The 23,379-nt window shown below is 39.2% G+C and overlaps 1 protein-coding gene across 3 annotated transcripts in view; it reads left to right on the top strand.

The window, feature by feature from the left end:
- Positions 1 to 23,379, top strand: part of FSTL5 (follistatin like 5) — a 593,647-nt gene that overhangs the window by 75,993 nt on the left and 494,275 nt on the right. For all 3 annotated transcript variants that reach the window (XM_050946344.1, XM_050946342.1, XM_050946343.1), the window contains exon 3: positions 11,940 to 11,973. In XM_050946344.1, coding sequence (XP_050802301.1) covers positions 11,940 to 11,973 — 34 coding nt within the window. The remainder of the gene's footprint in view (positions 1 to 11,939; positions 11,974 to 23,379) is intronic.

Genomic DNA, 23,379 nt, shown 5'->3' with positions numbered 1-23,379 from the left:
TCCTCCTTGCTCTGATGCAGTAGTAATTCACTGAGGCCTATTACAGCAGTGCAGGAGGGTTACCATATATTCCTTATCTCTGTATGCCACCATGTTTGAGTTTTCCATTCTTCAATGGCTCAGCTCAATAAAGTAAACACAATGTTATATTTCACACCAGTCTTCCCTGCTGGAGTTTCATTTATTATTAGGATTAAATAAAGTCTTCACTCTGGACTTCCCCAATCATTTCTAGGGGTTCATGGTTACCCTGCTATCAAGGCTTCACCATGTTTTCACCCAGGAAGGTCTCCCATTAGTTTTGCTATTAAGTTTGTGCCCCAGCTCCCTCTTTGCAGATAACTACTCTGGACCCTTGGCACTGCTCTTTCCTAAGCAAATGTCATCCTCCCATTCTCCATGATGAGGCCAACAGCATCTCTTTTTTCCAATCCATGGTCTATATGTGTTTGAGCAGCAGGCTCAGATTTTTATCTCATGCCTTCTTCACGTTATCAGTAATATGACTCCAACCCTACATTCCCCATCAGTTGCTCCAGACTACATCCCCAGAAATCCTGGTTTTAAAGAGTAGAAGCCTTATAACAGCAGTGCTGGGAGATGCCTTCACTTTCAGGACCACCACCCCATTACACACAGCCAATTAGAATACTCTCTCTGATGGCACAGCTGCCCTACCCAGTGAGTAGCGGGGACGTAACCCAAACCCTGCCCATTCTGTACCTGCCTACCTGTCTGTTTGGGCTGCTTTAGAGAATTAGTGGGTGTGTAGCCTTGCTTACTACTGTTTGCCAGAATGGCTGTGCAGGAGTGGAGGCTGCTTGCTCCTTTCCATGGGTGCTTAGTATATGTCACAATCTAGTCCTGTGTGTATAATCTATACAAAGCCAGGTTATCTTGCTATTTTATGGCTGTCATTAAGAGCTTCTGCTGAAAAAATGATCCATGAATTCTTTTTGTAAGAATGTGTCTGCTCATATTTATGACCAAATTTTATTCTCCACCAAGATCTTGTCGCTGTGCTTTTGTTATCTACCTGGTTGTGACTGTCCTACTGCAGAGTTAACTACCCATCCAGGAGAGAAGTTGTTTCTGTAGGTGTATAGACCATAAAAATACTAGGGATCAATTGGTATTAAAGCTGCTATATAAATGTAAGTTATAAATATATTGTTATTCAAATACTTGAACATGTGTGGGCTTTTGTAAAATCATGGAAAAACTGATTTTTTTATTTCAAATTGTCTCATATCAACATATTATATTTTTATAGCAATTATTCCTTATGGTTCATTACAAAAAGTTGTTAGTAAAAATACTATCACAGGAGGAACACATTTAATGAGCACCAAAGTCATATTCTGCATCATAATTACATCATATGATGACTGATGATGAATTTTCATTATAAAAATATGTTAATCAAGGAAATAGGTTTGTATTCCCTATTCCTTCCCATTTTCATTAGTTAGTAATTTATGTTTGCAAAATTATAATCATTCATTCACATGCCAAGGACAGTCTACAGTATGTTAGACTAATTAACACGTGTTTATTTTAAGAGTTTTATTGATTCAACCTTTCCACTTTTAATGCAACAAATATTCAGAAAGATCTGTTTACCCTGGGTAGAATTTGTGGGAAGCTTTGAGGATGAAGACATATTGCTTCTCTCCTTCATCCCTGATCCAAAGAGGCATATCTGTAATACAGTGCTTATCTCTGAAGATGGGTGTAGTAAGAATGCATATTTTTCTAGGAAGAGATTTTCAAATGTGCCTAAAGATTTTAGGAGCACAAGACCCATTGAAACTCAGTGGAACTTGTGCTCTGAAATCCCATATTCCCTTTTGAAAATCTCTCCACTGTTGATACATAAGTAAATATCAACTTCTCTTTTTCAGCCAGCTAGGCATGAATAACAAACAAAACAAAACAGAGGTCACAAAATATAGATTTTAAAAGGCTCTGAATAAGGAACTCTTCATGTAATGATCTGGAGGTTTTAGTTTACATATATTATCTACCAAGTCTATCACTCTGCATATCTTTATGACTACTGACCTATCTCTTTTGCTAGTCCTCTTCACCTCCCAGCACTGCTATTCTATTTCTTTATTGTCATTGAGAACTTAGTGATAAAGTTTCTTTGACAAATAAAAATTTTAAAGTACACCCATGCTGTTTACCCAGTCATAATTGAGCAATAACAATGTCAGAATCCTTTATGAAAGATTGAGTATATTTGTGTATTGTGACTAAAATATTATAGCAGTTACTATAAAGGAAGATTTTACCTCTGCAATAACATTTCAGTGTATTTAAATCAGATCCTTTGCAGCCCCTGGTTTAAGATATACTGCAAGTAGCTTATAACTCGTGATGTGCCAGAGTAGCAATTTGTGTGGTCAGCCATCCGTGATCTTTTCTAGTTCACAAACAAAGTGGAAAATTTGACATGTTCTCCACTTTCATCTACTGTTCTTAGAAAAGTTAGGATTGAATAGAGCCTGTCTGACACAAAAGACTGGCTTCTTTCCAGTTCTGATGTATTCTGTATTGCTACATTTCACTGGACTAGGCTGACACAACATGATGCAACGTAATATGATGCAATGCCATGCAACTCATCAGATTAAGTTGGCTGAAGCATATTAGATTCAAACTATTTTGGTACATTGTGGCAGATGAGAAACCATTGGGAAGCAAGATAATTTGTGCTGGCTGCAAATGACTTGCAGCAGTGGATACTGTTGTGTGTTTTAAGTCACATAATCATTTCTGTTTTTATTTAAATAGATCTCATTTCCGTGAATGTTAAACCATCAGTTGAAAATGTTTTGCTTACATATTACAGTGCAGTAGCAGAGATTGATGTTATAATACATGCTCAGCCTCGTTAGAAAACATTATCTACGTTGTATCTCCTTATATAGAGAGACACTTATTTTTTTTGTATACACAACTGTCTGTTTTAATTACAACACAACAACAGTTCAATATTTACATGTAATAACTGTTAAATTATGAATTATTTTGATATATTATTTTATTAAAGTGGCACTCAAAGAGCCAATTTAGGATCAGAGACCCATTGTGCTGTACAAACACAGGGAAAAAAATAGAAAAAATCTTCCTAAGTTCAAATAAAAAAGAACAGCTTGTTGACCTCACTGATGCATATGGGTTGTGGCAATTGTGGCTGCCGATGACTTCTGCCAAGTGAGGAGGAAAGGGAATTCTCTCTGTCCCTGAAGGTTGGCTTCTCCCCTCAACAGGGCTGTCCTTTGTCCCCTAAGGATGCAAACTTTATATTGTTGAAATATAGATTTTTAAGACATACTGCTTACTTATTTCCATCTTATACCAAATTCCTCACTAACCTGTGCTGTTTTTGTTCGGGTACACTTCATAGTTTAACCCAGATAGTGGTAGTACCCTGATGGTACTCAGGATTTAGTTAGTGAGGAATCTGAATGTATGCACTTTCATTGAAAGCTGGCTTTCTCTACATTTTAACTCTCCCTTGTCTGGTCAAAGGCATCATTTTGCAGCAAATTCCCTCCAGCGAGAAGGGAGAGATAGGATTTATTTCATAACTCATTAGTGTTGCTTCTAGCGTGATAACATTCAACTATTTCTGGATCAGCATTACTTCTATGAGTTCTGGTCTGGCAACTCAAATGGCACTGAGGCTAGGAAGCTAGGTGATATAAAGCCAGAGTTCACAAGACTGCAGTCTCTTGTCAGGGAACTGAAACTGAGACTCAGGTTCTTGCCTAGAGCTGGTTGAAAATTTTCAGGCTGAACTTTTTTTCCAACTGAAAATTGGATTTTCAACAAAATGAAAAAAGTTACAGCTAGCATCTGTGTCAAGGTTCCTTTCCCACTCTGAACTTTAGGGTACAGATGTGGGGACCTGCATGGACACTTCTAAGCTTAATTACTAGCTTAGATCTGGTATCACCGCCACCACCCCCAACTACCACCTTTTTCCCTGGATAGTCTTGAGGGACTTCACCAGTTCCCTGGTGAACACAGATCCAAACCCCTTGGATCTTAAAACAAGGAGAAATTAACCATCCCCCCTCCTTTCTCCCATCAACTCCTGGTGGATCCAGATCCAACTCCCTTGGATCTAAAAACAAGGAAAAATCAATTAGGTAGTAAGAAAAAGTCTTTTAATTAAAGAAAAGAAAGGTAAAAGAAAACCCTCTGGGAGAGATTAGCATACCAGCTACTCTCACAAACAACAGATTCAAAACACAGAGGATGTTCTCCTGGGCACAAATTTAGTTACACAAAAAAAAATACCCAAAAACCAAATTTTGATAATTCCCTAATGGTACCAAGACAAGTTTCAAAGAAAATAAACATAAACCTATTTATTCCTTTCTAAAACTTACTACTCTGTTAGGAGGCTGGTTCCTTGATCTGTTTCACTCCGACTGAAACTGAAACTCTAAACAAAGGAAAAACATCCCTCCTTCCTTTTGAAACATCTTGTTCCCCCATTGGTCTCTCTGGTCAGGTGTTAGCTAGGCTAGATGAACTTTTTAACCCTTTACAGGTAAAAAAGGCATTAACCCTTAACCATCTGTTTATGACAATCTGCTTTTCTGGATTTTTTATTTATCAGAACCTTAAAAAACAAAAACTCTTCAGTTTTTGCTGAAAACTTTAAGGAAAACAATTTTCTTCATCAACATCTTTCCGCATTTTCTAAACAGTTCTGTACCTGTCCTTTCTGCCAGAGACAGGCTGAGAGCACCACATGCAGAGTATCTCTTCATGCTCTTGTCTAGTGTTCCCCTTCCCTTCCCTTTCAAAATATTTTTTGATATGCACAAAATTCATTTTTAGTAGATTGATCACCTCCTCCTTTGCTTTCCTACAAGGCCCCTCTGATTTTACAGTTAGTGCGGACATTTGGTCTTCATAATCTATTGTAGTCTCAAATTTCCATTCTTTCAGATTAAGGCCTCTGGAGTAAAGTACTGTTATCTCTATGTTGACACAACACTAACATTTTTCAACTCTGAACCTTTCTTTTATAATCAGGGCCTGTTTAAAAGAGAGATTCTGCTCTTGGAATTTGATGTAAATGTGTAGAAGTTTAAGTTACAACACTTCTTAACTCCACTGAAGTTGTTCTAAATTTACACCATGGGAATGAGAGCAGATTATGTCCTTCATAGAGTTGGAAGAAAATGTAATTTACAACAATTTAGGCTCCCTTAAGTGAAATTATGACTTCATTTACACTGATGTCAAAGGAGTTAACCACAGTAAAACTAGTATGTCATCAGAATTAGATCCTAAGATTTACTTTGGAATTTAATTTATGTGGTCTGTTGAAAATGTCAGGAAATACCATCCCATTGTATAAGGAATCATTTAGTCATGTAATCTGAAACAGTTTAAGGTCCATTATAGCATCTATTATGTTGCAATTAAGACTGAAGTACATATTCTAATTAGTTTTTAGTGGGGCTTTTATGCCACACTGGACAGCAAGGTGTTAAGGAGCAGCTCTGAGCTCAGGCAGCCCCACCCAGGCACACATGCAAAGTCTGCACAAGCTAGAAGCAGGGCTTTAAAAGGGGGAGCAGAGCAAGTCAGAGGCAAGCAGTGGAAGGGAGAAAATGGCTGCTCTGAGGGACATACTGGCCAGGTGCTCATTGCCTGAAGCCTGACACCAGAGACCTGTGCAAGCCCATGAAAGAGAGGCAGGTAAGTGTGCAGGTTAGAGGGTTGATTGGACTGATTTACTCTTGGTAGCTAAAGGAGACTGGGGTAGGAAGTGGTCCAGGGGTGCAGCGGCTTAGCAAGGTGTTGTGTAGCTGCCTACCACTGGGCCCTGCCTGGAGGCTGGTGGAGAGGGAAGGCCCAGGCTCCTCTCTACCCAGTCAGGGAGGACATTACAACTACTAGACCCTTCACGTAATGTGAGAGACCAGCTGAAAAGACTTTGACTATTCAAGGGCCCAGTCCCCAAATTCCCTGTGCTTAAACCCTTGGGGCAGGAGCAGAGAAGGACAGGATTGCGTTTTAACAGGGAATTGATCTGCCAATCCCCATCTGACCTTAGGGAGCACTGCTGGTGATTGTTCACTTTATACACACCCATAAGCAGCGTGTTCAAAATGCCCCTCAGTCTAGATCACCGGTCCCCAAACTGTGGGGTGCATCCATCTAGTGGGGCACAGAGGAATGTGGGGGGTGTAGGGACAGGCCGGGCTAGCCCCCACAGGGGGCAGGGAGGCGCACCACCCAGTCTCACTTTGCCTCCAGCTCTGCTCAGTTGTTGACTCCAGCCACGGCCCCTGTTTCCAGCCACTGCACTGCCCCCCAGCTACATCCTCGGCCTCTGGCTCCTGGCCTGGTCATGGCTTTGCACCTGGCCACAGCCCCTGTCCCTCCCACCCCTGGCTCTGACCATGGCTCTGCTCCCAGCCCTGCTCCCACCCCCAAACCTTCCCCCAGACCCAGCCACAGATCCGGCCCTGCTCCCCACTGTGGCCTGACTCCAAACCATGGCACAGGGGTCGACGCGTGGACAGAAGTAAGAGGGGATGGGATGTTAAAAATTTGGGGATCACTGTTCTAGATATATACAGCATGAACACAGTCCTTGTTACCGTTAAAGTCATTAGCAAAACTTTCACTGGAGCAGTATCAGCCCTACAAGGCATGATTACTACCCTGTGGCCAGTAGGAGGCTATCCTATAGAAAGAGTGTTTTTAAAGTAAAAATAATACATATGTTTGACATCACACAGGTGAGAAAGTCCCGCAGTGGAGTTAACAGTGAGTAGAAGCTTCTGTCTATACTAAAATAATCGAATACTCTCTCAGTGCTGGGACAATTTTGTTGCCTACAGCTATGAGATACCTGTAGCTTTTAAAATAAGTATGTAGGAACATAAAAGTAGCTTCAGGCGCTGAAATTTTGTCATTGCCAATTGGCAAAGGCTGGTATTAAGTCACAGCATACAGTCACTTGGCTTCTGGGAAAAAGGAATGTTAGAATGGTACTCTGGAATCTAGACACAAGGATATAGCACTAGTAGAATCTGCTTCTAATTCCCGTTCCCCCGCCTATGACATGTACATTGTGTGTAATGTTTAGCTTGTTCATGACTGATACAAATGAATTTTATATGGGTACCACAGTAATAGGAACCTTAGAAATGCTGTAGATGGATGTTTGGTAAATGTTATAGATAAATTAGATAGAATAATGCAATTTGACATTAAGCCTGATTTATTTTTTGTAGGGAAACACACACACAAAATGCCTAGTATAGTGGTTAAATTTAAGATTATTCTCTCATTACTAGTTGTATATAAATTTGTCGCAAAACCAAAACCCAAAGTATCATAGCTATTTTTCAAATATTGTAAATACTCATGTGTTCCAATAAAAATAGATTCTTATTGAGGTAATTTGTGTTAACTTATTTTCAACACACATTGCTGGTATAATAACAGTTGATAGAGAACAAAAGATTTGAAAAAGTGACCCAAAGTAAAGAAATCGGAGACTGACTGTTGTGGCAGCCATTGTGTATAATAATGTTTGAAGGTTTGGGGACAGATCTTTATCAGGCCATGTCATAAACAGATAGCTAAGGGTTAATGTCTCTTTCACCTGAAGCACCTGACCAGAGGACCAATCAGGAAACCAGATTTTTTTCAACTCTGGGTGGAGGGAAGGTTGTGTCTGAGTCTTTGTCTCTCTGCCTGCTTTTCTCTCAGCTTTGAGAAGTGATTTCTGTTTTCTAATCTTCTGTTTCCAAGTGTAAGTACCAAACATGGTTTTGTTGTTTTTGTATTTACATGTCTATAGTGGCTGGAGTGCTTTGATTTGTATTCTTTTTGAATAAGGCTGTTTATTCAATATTCTTTTAAGCAATTGACCCTGTATTTGTCACCTTAATATAGAGAGACGATTTGTATGTATTTTTCTTTCTTTTTATATAAAGCTTTCTTTTAAGACCTGTTGGAGTTTTTCTTTAGTGGGGAACTTCAGGGAATTGGGTCTGCAGCTCACCAGGGAATTGGTGGGAGGAAGAAATCAGGGGGAGATCTGTGTGTGTTGGATTTGCTAGCCTGATTTTGCATTCCCTCTGGGTGAAGAGGAAAGTGCTTTTGTTTCCAGGACTAGAATTACAGAGGGTGGACTCCCTCTGCTTGGATTCACGGAGGTTGCTTCTGTGTATCTCTCCAGGAGCACCTGGAGGGGGGAAGGGAAAAAGGATTATTTCCCTTTGTTGTGAGACTCAAGGGATTTGGGTCTTGGGGTCCCCAGGGAAGGTTTTTGTGGGGACCAGAGTGCCCCAAAACACTCTAATTTTTTGAGTGGTGGCAGCCGTACCAGGTCCAAGCTGGTAACTAAGCTTGGAGGTTTTCATGCTAACCCCCATATTTTGGACACTAAGGTCCAAATCTGGGACTAAGTTATGACAGGCCATAGCTCCACTGAAGATGGTTTACACTTGAGGATATACCTCTCTTATAAACTCTGAATATTTCACTAAGCAGTAAGTTTTCTTTATTGTGCTCCTACTTTAGAGAAAGTTATTAGGGTGTTTAGTGACTATGTGCAATTGTATGTTTGGACTTGTCAGGCACCCACATTGAGCTAGGTACATCAAAACTCTTATGTTACATGGAATTCAACAGTACTAGAGAAGTAACTTGTCAATCAGAAAGTAAAATATGCTTAAAGATTAAATTAGAAGAATATGGTATGATGGCAGTTAATGCTTGAATGAGAAATAATACTTCCTGGGTTGCCAGGCAATGAGCAAGATGTGTGTTAAATAGAGAGTCAGATCTAAATGAATAAACAGAAGAATTGTCTACTTTAGTTTTTGTTTCAGATGAGTGAGAGGAGGGCCCTTTGGTAAGTTAAATGGCAGGATTTCCAAGAGTTCTTTGTATCCTCCTGGGGAATTCACAGCTTACTTGACCCTTTTCTTTGTCCTTTATCAATCATTTATTCTTAATACTAGGTACAGCTGCGAGGTATTTCTAATACAGAGAAGGACCAGGAGCAATGAAATTTAATAGTGAAAAGTCAAGTGCAACGCTCATTTAGGGATTAATAACAAGAATTTTGGTTATAAATTGGGGACACATCAGTTGGAAGTAACAGAGGAGGAGAAGGATCTTGGAGTATTGGTTGATCACAGGATGACTATGAGCTGCCGATGTGATATGGTTGTTAAAAAAGCTAATGCAGTCTTGGGATGCATGCATCAGGCAAGATATTTCCAGTAAAGATAAGGAGGTATTAATACCGTTATACAAGGCACTGGTAAGACCTCATCTGGAATATTTTGTGCAGTTCTGGTCTCCCACGTTTAAGAAGGATGAATACAAACTGGAACAGGTACAGAGAAGGGCTACCTGGATGATCCGAGGAATGGAAAACTTGTCTTATGAAAGGAGAATCAAAGAGCTTGGCTTGTTTAGCCTAACCAAAAGAAGGCTGAGGGGATATATGATGGCTTTTTATAAATATATCAGAGAGATAAATATCAGGGAGGGAGAGGAATTATTTAAGCTCAGTACCAATGTGGACACAAGAACAAATGGGTGTAAACTGGACATTAGGAAGCTTAGACTTTAAATTAGAATAAGGTTTCTAACCATTAGAGGAGTGAAGTTCGGGAATAGCCTTCCAACGGGAATAGTGGGGGCAAAAGACATATCTAGATTCAAGACTAAGCTTAATAAGTGTATGGAGGGGATGGTATGATGGAATAGCCTAATTTTGGCAATTAACTGATCTTTGATTATTAGCAGTAAACATGCCCAATGGTCTGTGATGGGATATTAGGTGGGGTGAGATCTGAGTTACTACAGAGAATTCTTTCCTGGGTGCTGGCTGGTGAGTCTTGTCCACATACTCAGGGTTTAGCTGATCACCATATTTGGCGTCGGGAAGAACTTTTCCTTCAGGGCAGATTGGCAGAGGCCCTGGAGGTTTTTTGCCTTCCTTGCAGCGTGGGGCATGGGTCACTTGCTGGAGGATTCTCTGCACCTTGAGGTCTTTAAACAACAATTTGAGGTCTTCAATAACTCAGACGTAGGTTAGGGGTTTGCTACAGGAGTGGGTGGGTGAGATTCTGTGAGGAGGTCAGATTAGATGATCATAATGGTCCCTTCTGACCTTAAAGTCTATGAGTCTACAGAGTTCAAACTATTTAGTAAGTTAATGTTAAATTGCTATCCTATTCCTAATAGGAAAAAATAGGACTTTTAAGATGGATGCCACCTAACACTATGTTTCTGTATTAATATGCCATCCTTAACCCTCAAATTGATATTTTTCCCCACTGAAGATTGCTTTATTATTTGAGAACATATAGCATAAATGGGAAAATACTGCAGAAAAAAATCAGAAATCCCTGTTCAAATGAAAAAAACAAACAAACCATGAATTCACTTCAACTATATTCACAGTCCATTCTGTTCATTCTCCACAAATATTTGTAGGAGAAGTTTGTAATAGTTTGCAGGAATGATTGTGGCAAATGAATGTCTTGTGAACGCTGATTTAGATATGTTTCCTAAAGACTGGAAGTACTTATGAAGGCATCTATAAATCTCTTTGATTTCCTTCCTTTTTGTTATAGATGTTTCTCTAATGAAATTGCCAGGCAAAAAATTTAAAAACTGATTGAAGGAAATAGCTTTTTATGTTATAAAATAATTAATGGTACAACCCACTGTCATACAATATGAGGATAAGAACTTTTCAGGATTAAAAACTATTTGTCCATATAAATATCTACAATGAGAGAAGATAGTGTAAATGTTGTCCTGAGCCTTGAAATGGCGATTACTGTCTCCCCAGCAGAGGACTGACCTGTTGCAGTTTTTGGCTGATCAGAGACTGATATTTTGATAGATAAATGAGTCCCTCTATCTCAGCCATAAAAATGACTTTGAGGCCGGAATCCATGTTAGGAGACACTTTGGAAGGCAGGAAGATAAAGTACTGTGCGTCTGGTGCCCAGGGGAACAGGGCATGCATCTGCAACTCTCTGAATCTGAGGAGAGGAAAGGAGACTCCACTTTCCTCAGGCTGCATCCCTGAAGTGTCACTTCTAATGGAGCATACTGTTCTTGGATGAACCCAACATGTGTTTAAATGCCCATATGGCTCTGAGAGTTTGCCTCCAGGGTTGTGGTGTGGTTATCACAGCTACCAACACTAACCAATTATTGTTCATGAGTGGGCACACAAGCTCAGGCCTATCTCAGGGATGAGGAGGAAGTAGTTAGAAAATCTATCAGGGCTAAAAATCAACCACTAATTACTTGGAATGTGGACAAAACATTCCTTGAGGGCAAGTTACTGTACAGTTGCCCATCATGGGTTGTTTTGCACCTTTCTAAGGTACATCAGGTGTTGGCTACTGTCAGAAACATGACACTGGACTAGTCTGATCCCTACATTTCTATTCATTCTATCAGGGAGTAGAAACAATATTATGTGGCTTAGGTGACCAGCTCTGTACCACACAGAATGACTAGTAACATTTGAAGTTGTAGTAGAAGTACATAGGTGGAGAACAATTCATAGGCTAAATATGTATAAAGTGTCAGGCAATTGCTGCTAATAATAATAATAACAATAATAAGAAGAATTAATAAAATCAGAATATATTCCCCTATATACAGTTCACCCAGATTTAGTCTTCTGAGTGTCTACTTTAACTCACTTAATCTGCTTAGTTAAAAAAAACGGGATTCAGAACTGTTATATATTTTCTTTAGGTGATTAAGTTTTACAAACACGCTAACAACTGTTATTACTTATATGGTGCTGTTCTCAGTTTAATAAACCTTTTTCTTGTTAATTTGCTAATACAACTAATACAGTTAATGATACATTTTTCTTTCTATTTTTTTAATTCCAGCAAGAAAAGAGTCAAGAAAGTTCAAGAAATAAAGGTAAGTACTAGCTAATTCTTTAATGCCATTATCAGGAGCCTAATCTTCATACGTGTTTAAAATAATTTTCACATTATTTACTGAGTGTTTCATTGTGATATAGAACCAAAGTCAATGAACTTATGACAAATCTATATAGAAAAATGGTATGTACAAAAATTACTACATTTCCAGCCCTCGCATAGAGTTGATCCCAATTTTTATTTACAAATTAATCAGCGCCTCAATAGACCCCCTTAGGAAACAATAAGATTCTGTGTTTTAGGCAAGCAAGCACTTCTTTATATTTATTTGCAATAGCAGTTTTGTTACATTATACGCTAGATTAAAATATTATATCAGAGTAAAACAGCATGAGGCATGAAAATTGAAGGGCCTGGACCATAGATGCTGAGTTTTTCTTTCCCCAGGAATGCTCCACCCCCCGCTCTGCACTGAGACCCCACCCTTAACCCTACTCCACTCCTCCTCTAAGGCCCTCCCTCACTCTTCCTCCCCCCCCAAGGCCCTGCCCTCGCCATACCTCTTCCTGCCCCTGCTCCTTCCCGTCCCCGAGGCCCCTGCTGCTTGCAGCTCTCCACCCTCACCCCTTCCCCAACCACCAATCAGCTGTTTGGCGGCACCTACAATCAGCTAATCGGGGATGCTATCAAACAGCTGATTGGGGATGCTGCCAAACAACTGTGGCTGGTGCGTGCTGAGCACCACTATTTTTTTAACCTGGGTGTTCCAGCCCCGGAGCATCCACAGTGTCAGAGCCTATGGCCTGGACCGAAAACTGGTCAGTCTGGCTGAGGGAGGTGCATAACATAATTTCCCTTTTCCATCAACTCCATGGGAGCTCGGTGAAGAACCAGATCTGTTGTGAAAGGGCAGGGAATTTATGCTCCGCTGGATTCTCCTGCTTCTCAAATTCAGGGGACAAACTCGAGAATTACTTCAGCTAGTATTTAGCTTTTGCACTGATTACCCTTTTATACTATTCTAAGGAGGCTCTGGAAGCAGTGACAGTCCAGGGAGACCCTTCTCAGTCTAGTTCTTGCAGGAACTGTGCTGTGCAGATACAGAATTGAGGGAGAGGAATGGAGGGAGGAACAGGTGCCATTGCAGAATCAAGGGCTCTCCATGTGGATTCATCTTGCTTTTTAGAGATCTCAGGAGATCCATGCATTTTGGGATTTGAACCCTTTGCCATTTCCACATGAGGAAACAGACCCTATTCCCCTAGCACAAGAAGTGTAAAGAAATTCCGTGCATGAAAAACTGGTTGAGTTGCCAAGATAGGTTTAATTTATTTCCACATATTATTTACACTGTGGTAGTACCTACAAGGCCCATCCCCATTGAGCTAGGCACTGACTAAGTATATAACAATAAGAAAGTTCCTGCTCTGAACTGTTTACAGTGCAAATATAAGACAAAAGACAAATGGTGGATACAATGCAGGCAGGATGGGTGCAAGTAACAGTGAGAAGTCAAATTAGAGTGATATGAAGCAGTGACAGCATACCAGCTGACTAATCATTAAGTGTTTTGAAGCCATTATAGTAGAGTTTATTTTTAAGAACATATCTGAAGGAAGACAGATTTTTGCAGGGAACTATTTCCAGGCAAACTGTTTCCACCCAAAGTTGCTTGTTGGAAAACTTTCCAAATGGTTAATGCAGGCTGGTATCACTGAGAGGTCAGACTAGAGGCGGGGGTCAGTGTCTTAGTACCACATAAGTGAGAGGTAGTGCAAGATAAGCCATGATGAGCTTTAAAAATGAAGACAAGGAGTTTGTGTTTGATGCAGTGAAGAAGGGGAAACCAGTTGAAGGATACAAAAAAAGGATGACTTAGTTGTAGAGACATACCAGGAAAATGCTCTTTGCAACAGTGCTTTGAGTGGACACAAGTGTGCGAGATAACATTTGTCAAGCCAGAGAAGAGGAGGGAGTGGCAACGTGTACAGGAACGGAGAGGTTTAGCAATAGAATTCTATTTGATAAGATTTATTGGCTTTTCTTATAGTCATAATCGTAATTTTGATGCTGTTTCTGTACTGCACTTACAATTACCTTTTGTTATTCCACTGGAGGAAATGTTGCGGCAACACAAAGAAAAACAATATGAAACATGAGTTGGTGAACAGAAGGGAAAAAAACCCTAAGCAATTAATATAAGTTAAAGTCTAAGAGGATAGAATCTAATTTATGTATCATATATGCAGTTTATTATAATAATCTCAAATAACACAAAGCACTATTAGTAGAAATTGCATATGTATATACACTCACACAGTAGTCATCTCTTGTTCTTGTGTTCAGTTGTTCTCTGATGCTTCCTTGGCACAGCAAAGCCTGATCTTTCTTCTGAACAACAGGTAGATAGATATATTACAGTTTGTCTTGAATTAGTCTGAAATTGTATTTCTATTTTTTAACTGCACAACTAACACTGGTGCTGCTTACTTGTTCATTAATGTCCTGGTGAAGTGCTTAATTGTATTTTCTGAACTAGGTATTACAATTTACAATAAATAAAACAATAATTAGTGTGTGTATATATATATAAACTGCTTACATTAGTCACGATTTGTGCCCCATTACACTAGAGTGGTCTAAAGATGTGGGCCAGATCTTTAGCTGGTGTAAATTGTCATAGCTCTATTGACAGCAATGGATCTATGACATTTTACACCAGCTAAGTATCTGCCCCATAGTCCTTAGCCTAAAGAGTTTACAATCTAAGGCATTTCACAATTGCCTACGTGCATGTGTGTTTTCTCAGACATATAATCCACAGCTGAACCCTTCAGAACTCTCATGATATGCCATGATACATTGCTGAAAACATTAATTTACGTTATGGCTTCAAAACATTTAGGTGTACATAAATTATAAATTTGTGGATACAGTACTTAAGTACATGCAACTTGTATCTGTCCATGAGAAAGCTCTCAGCCCACTTATCCAGTTCTTACAGCATTAAATCATCTAGAAGGTATGTCACAGGACATACTGATTGGTAAGTTTATATTTATTGTTTCTGAGTGTGTTACCTCCATGCAGTGAGGAATATATTAAAGTAGGGAACCAATTACCTGCCAATTGGCAGGGCTCACATCTTCAGAGGTGCATTGGACCATCAGTTTAGCAGACTAAATAAGTAAACAATTGTCAGAGGCTTACAAAAACTATGCCAAGCACTATTTCAGGGATAAATCCATGACCTCCAAGCAGTCAGTTAAATTAGTGTTCAACTGCACCAGAATCTTCATGGTTATGACTTTGACATCTCTAAAGGAATTTTTTAATCTACTGATTTTCCTGCATGCTGTGCATGTCTCTGTTTACACTGACAATCCAACTTTGAAGATTCCAGTGATTTGAAAGAACACTGAGGCACAAGGCGCTGTCTGGAAAATTGATTCCACTTTTCTACTAAATAGACACACTGATTGGATTTTACAATAATGCTCAAGTATTCTTTTGTGCTTTTGTTCATAGAGTACTTTGTGCTTTTCTCATTTTTCATTGTCACATTTTTTACTTTCTTTGCCATTGTGAAGTTTCAGAAAATTATCCTTGTTTTAAATGGAGAGGAAAATATGTTACAGTAGCAGTGGAGTTTTACTGGTTGGATTAACACTGTAAATAATGTAAGCCTACATTCAAATTTTAGTTTATAGAAACTCCTTTACTGGCAACAGGGAATCTCATTTCACCTGTCATTCACTTCCTAAAACTACTGTACTGTACTTACTCTTATGGTAAACTTAAAGTAGTTTTAAGTGTCCAAGACAGAATTTAATTATGTTTTCTACCTCCTGTGCACAGGATAACTACTGTATGTTGTTCTGAGATAATGTCCTTCTACGTGCCTGATTCTACAAGAAGTAATAGACTCCATTAATAATAGTTTTTAATTAGGGATAGATAAAACTAATCAACATCTGAGGTTCCTGAAATGTTCTGAACCTTTCAGGACATCTGTCTTGTTTTAATTTGGAGAGTAGGTGAAGATCATATACAACAGCTTTCTGAAAATGTAAATCAAGAGCTTTTTTCCCTCCAATTTTAATGATTTGCAGTACTTTATAACTCTTGGCTGCCAGTTATACTCATATACCTTCTCTTTACCCTGGCATTCCCTTTAGTTTTTATCTTATAAAATACCTATCCAGTTAAGGCTTGATTCAGCATCATTGAAGTCAATAGGACTTCTTCTGTTGATTTGATTTGGAGTAGGATTAAGCCTTTAGTATCTAAATATGATTCTATAATTTTCAGTCCTATGATAAATTCTAAGTGATTCTTTGTGTTGCAGCATATCTGATGCCAGAATTTATATTTATATTTTGGCATTTTTTTCCCTTTGCTCTTCTGTTCCAGCTGTTACTTCTGCTATCATCCTCAAGTCACTCACACCAAAACAGAAACAAATAAACTAACCACTTTCTGTCTGCAATATTGTCTTTTGTTCCAAATATCTCTGAACTTTTACCATACATAGCTCAAGTCAGAATATTTGCTTCTGTTTACAAAATTACATAATTTTAAAATGTCCCAATCACAGCTTTAGAATGTGCTGTCACCCTTCGTTATGTCACTAGAATATTTTTGAGATGATTGTGATTTTGTCAACATCAGAAAGAATATAAATTGTGCATAAAGTAAGTGATGGAGTATCCTAACACAAGTCTCTTGTTTAATTATGTGTAAATTTAAACATAGCATGTGAATGGTGATAGAATAGCACCTTAAAGAATAAAAGTGGCAAAGAGTAGACATACATGCATCCGATGAAGTGGGTATTCACCCATGAAAGTTCATGCTCCGTTACGTTTGTTAGTCTATAAGGTGCCAGTGAACTCTTTGCCACTTTTACAGATCCAGACTAACACCGCTACCTCTCTGATATTTAAAGAGTAATGTAATGCATACATGCTTGGATAAGGGTCTCCTGTCTAATTTTAGATATCTTAACATATATGAAATGTAACGTGCCATAAACTGTTAGAAACTAAAATTAGAGTACTTATGTAAAATTGGCGTATGTTGTTTTAATAGAGTTCTTCTAAATAAAAACCATAACTGTCATCCAGGGTTCTTGCAACCCAAAGTTCTTGGTAACTTTTACTCTGTGCGAGATGGTGTCAGGAAATAAATCAGGGGGGACACGGCCGTCTGACCAATAGATGGGTGGCACAAACAGGACAACGCAAGAGTGCTTTCACTTAAAGCTAAACTTAGTCTCAAGCACTTACATACGTTCGCAAGAGGTTAGTAATATACCCCCAACCCTCGATAAAGGTTGAGTGTGGCTCTTGAGTGGCACAGTGGCAGCCCATCTGCTGGTGGGTAACACAAGATGCATCCAGAGGGAGAGACCATTCCTGAAGAGTCTCCCCTACCTCAAGCTTTCCCCCCCTTATTTATACATTAGTAATAGAATGACATGTTCCTTAAAGAAACCTTGTTAAGTAAGCAGTTTCAATGATCAAGCAAGAGGTTCCTTCTCATTATTGATTAACCAGGTGTGGGTTTTTCTGGAGTTTTCAGCCTTGAGACCCCAATAGACATTCCTGGGGTATATCCTACTCTTTTAAAATGTATGTATCAGCAATTTTAACACAATTCTTATCATGAAGGACGTGGGGTCAAGCTGCCCTTTCTGTGGCACCTCAAACCCCCTCCAGGGCCACCCAGAGAATTCAGGGGGCCTGAGGCAAAGCAATTTTGGGGGCCCCTTCCATAAAAAAAGTTGCATTACTATAGAATACTATATTCTTGTGGGGGCCCCTGTGGGGCATAGGGCCTGCGGCAAATTGCCCTACTTGCCCTCCCCTCCTGCCTTGGTCAAGCTGAGATTGTTGAATGGCCAATTTACAGCTTGCTGACTAGGCCACCTTTAACTATAAGCCATAGTTTTTTTCAAGCACCATACATAACTATATTGCAACTAGGATTGCTCAAATGCATATGCTAACAACGATGATAAGGCAAAAAATGACAAGCTAAGACCTTGTCCAACCTTTGCAACCAATAACTACAATTTAATGTTCTCCAATATTCACTATCTCCAGATAAAATGAGCAGCCTTTTAACTCCAACAATGTGAGGTGCTGAGAAATAGTTTGTGGACAGTCAGCTAGAATAACAAAAAAAAAAAAAAAAAAAAAAAAAGCTGTACATTTTGTGGAGGCAAATAGTCTGTGGTTCATGATCAAAAGTTGAACTCACACCAAAGCTATTTTTAAATGCTCCCACAGTTGAAGTAGAAAAATAATTATAGCTCTATTTCTATTTCCTTTTTATGATAATGACCGGACCGCACCACACCTTTAAGCAGGGGCAGCAGGTGGCATGGAATTTGGCTGGCTAGTCAAATGAAGGGAACAGTGCTTTAGGGCTGCAGGGGGTGGGGGGGAAAGAGAGGAAAAACTGCTGCAAAAGGAGACAAGGCACCAACTGGCTCTTCCACTGGGAACTAGATGGGTGGAAGGGTTTAAAAGGGGCTAGCACTGTGCATGAAACCCCCTATTATATGGATCAGACTGAGGCAGCATCTACGCTTCCTCCCCTTTAGGTGGTGAAATACCAGGTTTGCTGTGGACATTGTGCTAGCCACCACTCATTTAGCGGGGTTGAGAAGGAATTTTTCCCTTATCACCAGATTGGCCTAGGTAAAGTTTTTTTTTTTTTTTTTTTGTTTTGTTTTTTGGCCTTCCCACAGCAGGTTCAGCAAGAGCTCTGTTGATGCATGACATGAAGGGTGATGAGTTGTGATCTACACCCTATTATTTAAGTGTAGGGCAGATGCAAGGTACACAGAGACCAGATAAATGGCTTTGAAAAGCACTTAAAAAGGAGGGGCTTTCTAAAGGAATGGAATAGGGGGAGGTTTGGGGCTCCTATGACTGGTACCACAGGCAGCCAACCCCCTTTCTTATGCTAGGGCCCTACCAAACTCAGTCCATTTCGGTCAATTTCATGATCATAGGATATTAAAAATAATAAATTTCATGATTTCAGCTATTTATATCTGAAATTTGATGGTGTTGTAATGTTGGGGTCCTGATCCAAAAAGGAGTTGTGGAGGGGTTGCAAGGTTATTTGTAGGGGGGGGGCGTTGCAGTACTGCTACCCTTACTTCAGTGCTGCTGCTGGGAGCGGCGCTGCCTTCAGAGCTGGGCAGCTGGAGAGTGGCAGCTGTTGGCTGGGAGCTCAGTTTTGGAGGCAGAGCCACTGACAGCAGCAGCGCAAAAGTAAGGATGGCATGGGATGGTATTGCCACCCTTACTTCTGCACTGTTGCCTGCCGAGCTGGGCCCTCAGTCACCAGCTGCCATTGTCTGGCCACCCAGCTCTGAAGGTAGCTTTGCAGATGTAAGGGTGGCATGGTATAGTATTGCCACCCATACTTCTCCACTGCTACTGGTGGGGCTCTGCCTTCAGAGCTGGGTGCCCGGCCAACAGCCGCCACTCTCTGGCCACCCAGCTCTGAAGTCAGCACAGAAGTAAGTGTAGTAATACTGCTACCCCCTTAAAATAACCTTGTGACCCCCCTTCCCCCTGCAACTCCCTTTTGGTCAGGACCCCAATTTGAGGAACACTGGTCTCCCCCCATGAAATCTGTATAGTATTGGGTAAAAGCACACAAAAGACCAGATTTCATGGGGGAGACCAGATTTCATGGTCTGTGATGCATTTTTCATAGTCATGAATTTGATAGGGCCCTACTTATGGCCCATCTTAACCCTCCTATAAGGGAGGTGGATGGTAAAGTCCCAGCAATGGATTGGCTGGGAGACCTGGATGGAAAGAGACAGGGGAGCTGATGGAAGACCCCCATGTAATTATTGAATAAACATGGTTACCTGCACTGTACACTTTTATCTGCCAGGTGGTCCCAGACATCTAATAATAAAGTTATGGCCTGATTAAAACTATAGCAAATGTCTCTCATGTGCTTTCAGTGTAGCAATAGAAACTAATTTACAATCAATGTCCAAGAACCCCTTTTACCAAATATCAACAGAACCGAAGAGGAAAAACAAAATCTAAAGGATTAACATCCTGCAGTCACTAACTCAATTGAAATCATACTGGGCAGAGACCAATGTTAGTTTGTGTCTTTCTCATAATAACTTGTAAGAGAGAATAAAAAAATATAAAAAGGGGCCAAATGGATACTGGCAAAAGACAAAATGTTTCACAGTTTGTAAGCAATGGCATATGTGCTTGGTTGATTTGTATGGTGTTAACATTTTCAGTATCACTTTTTTTTTTAATTTAAACTGCATTTTAGAAACTGACTAAAATTTGTCAGGTTTTTATGAACTGCTATTGATCAGCTGAGCTTAGTGTCACCAACACGTGCAACTAAATAGAAGAATATTGATTAACAGCTCTTTAATTACAGTATTAGTTTCTAAAAATGTTCGATCCTTTTCAATTTACGCTTACCTTAACAATATGAATACAAAAAGACTGTTGACTTACAGATCAATTTCAAAAATGTAATTCTCTATTATTATGAACATACTGCCAGTCTTTTCTGATTTCATTAACAAACATCTGTCCTTTTTGTAATCGTTAGCTACCAGGAATAAAAAGTATACCATATGGGTGCTACTTGGATATCTTACTTGCATTTAGCACTTGGAAAAAGACAACACGTGCACAATACCAGTACTCAGTACCAATCCTGTTTGGAATGCTAGACTGATAAGATAGCTGGTTTCATGGAGTTGTAAATGCATACACTTTTCTGTGCATAAACAAAAGTAAGAGGAGAAGGGAGAAACAGCTGAACACTGTTCAACATTAAAATATATTTCAGAAGGAGTCTAAAAGGGACCTTTGTCAAATAATTGCCTTGCTAGAAAATGGCCAGACTATCCTCAGTTCCTGTCAGATGCTAGAGAGTGAGAAGCACTTAACAGAAAATATTTTAAATATCTTATAGTATGGCAATCTTTGTGTCTAAATTTGGAACAAAGCAAACTACATTAAAATGTACAGTATACTGTATCTGCTCCTGATATTACATCATATTCACACACTTAATTATATCACTGTATAAACATAATCTTTTGTTCCTGTTTGTCATGGGTCATTTGATACATGGCTGCAATTCTGCTCTCTTACACTATTCTAAATTCCAATAACTCCACTATCTTCAGTTAAGTGATATTGGTGTAAGTGTGATTAGAATCAGGATACATCTGGATACATTCTGATATAAACTTAAGTGATTTGTGTTTGAAGTGATTGAAAAAAAATCAGTTAAGCTTGTGACTTTAATCCAAAATGTCCTTCATGCTAGAAAAGAATCATGAACAGATTTGGTCTATTACATTCATCCTACATTTAAATGGACAGTTAAACCATTCCCTTGAAAAGAAAGTTAAACATTTTGGTTTTTTGGTTTGTGTGTCCTTTTGTTAGTAATACTCTAACTGTCCCAACTAACAAGATCCTAAAGGCTGATCTGCAGATATACAATTCCCTTTGTACGAGACACTGCACCACATCCTCTCCAACCCTTGTCAAACCCCTTCAGAGTGCCCTTTGTGTAGTGCTAGCTTTAGGTCACTTGAAAATCCCCCGGTGCAAGGGCTCCAAATAACCCATCTATCCTTGTAGGGCAATTCTCCAGAAAAGCAGTACAAAAGGTGTAGAGTTGGGTCAAGGATCTGACCCATGAGGTCAATGTAAGAGCAGTTAGTGCTCACCTGACTCTCACAATCAGTCCTACTGATGCAGATTTGGATCAATAAAACATTTTCATCTTATAGTTTGGAATGGCTTGAATGTGTTACATGTGTGTGATTTTCTTCAGTTTATGAATCAAATAATTATAACATGAAACACTGAAACAAATTGTGAAGAGTCACTTGTGTTTTTCCCACCAACACCCTTCATTTAACATAATTCAGTTTGTGGAGATAACTGACGTTTGTTGTGAAATGAGCTTTAGTGGAAAAAATAAAATACATGGATCTGATTCACCACGGTGTCATTCCAGTTTTGTGCCAGTATAATTCTTTGGGCTTCATTAAAGCTACATGAGCATAAACTGGCATGAAGTGGTGAATTAACTTGTATCTTAAACATTAGTTTTCAAACTCTTAGGGCCTGATTCTTTTCTCATCTAATTCAGAGTACATCCACGGTAACTCCACTGATGTTAATGCTAAAGTTACACAGCTATAAAACCAGTGTCAGATAAGAATAAAGTCTATATTGTATAACAGGTGAGAATCTATTTCAATTCACTAATTAAAGAGAATCTAGATTCCAGTTAAAAGGAAGTCTGCTCTTTCTTCAGTGTGTTTGTGGTCTAGTGACATTGGACCATATTTATTGTTGGTATAAGCCTAAAGAAGACTTTGGAGTTGCACCAAGGATGAGTTTGGCCCACTGTCTTTTATCTTGAAGGTTGCTAGGGTGGGTCTACTGAAATTACACGTAAATGAAGAAAATCAAAATTATGCAAGCGATAACAGATGATTCAGACGTTGCATGCATATTGTATCATTGCTTTACTATTTAACATGTCTTAAATGCAGGGATGATTAATTCTGACCTATTGAAGGTGAGAATATTGGCCAGAGTGTCAGGCTGGAGGTCTGTAAGGATTATCCGTCTTCTCATAGAATTTCATAACATTGGTTTGTGCATAACTTCAATATTGCAATTTAGGATTTATTTTTAATTTCCTTTTGATGAGAGACTGGACTCTGATGTTTGTATGTTAGAAAACCTTCTGCTTTTATTTTTGTTACTAAAAAAAAAAAGGGCAAATAGCTGTAACATAATAGCCAGAAAACATAATATTTTGCTATTTTTGATGTTGATCTTCAAAGCATTGTAACAAATCTGTGACCACCTAGGGACCTTCCAGTTGACCTTGTTTCCATACTCAGAATTTTATCGTGGCAGGGGGGATAAGGCCTCAATTTGTTTTATCAAAATGAATGGGCCTTGCTCATACTACTTGAGACAAAATATAATTTGTTTGTTATTAGCAATGTGTGGCCTGCAATTTGCATTTTAGCTGTTCTTATACCATCCAGCAGAGGGTAGTAGTACACATATACAACACTAGCCAGCTTGGGACATACACCTATACTGAGAAAAAGCTCATTCTTAAGCATCCGTGGTCAAAATCTCACTTCTTAAACTGATCTAAGATCTGCTAAGGCTTTATAGTTGTCACAGTGGTGCATACCATACTTATTCATACCATATCAACAAAAGCAGGAACCTGAGCAGACCTGAGACCCTTTTGATTTAAAATAAATAAATAAAATGACCTGAGAATTTGAGATAAGGGAGAATTTCTTTTAGCTATTAGTGGCATAGAGCTTCACACAGGGTGTGTGTAACAGTTGAACGGTTCCAATTGTCTCAAG

The sequence above is a fragment of the Gopherus flavomarginatus genome, chromosome 3, assembly GCF_025201925.1.
Source record: "Gopherus flavomarginatus isolate rGopFla2 chromosome 3, rGopFla2.mat.asm, whole genome shotgun sequence".
Classification (NCBI taxonomy): Eukaryota; Metazoa; Chordata; order Testudines; family Testudinidae; genus Gopherus; species Gopherus flavomarginatus.
Note: the sequence above shows the minus strand (reverse complement) of the source record. Positions and strands in the feature narration are given on the sequence as shown.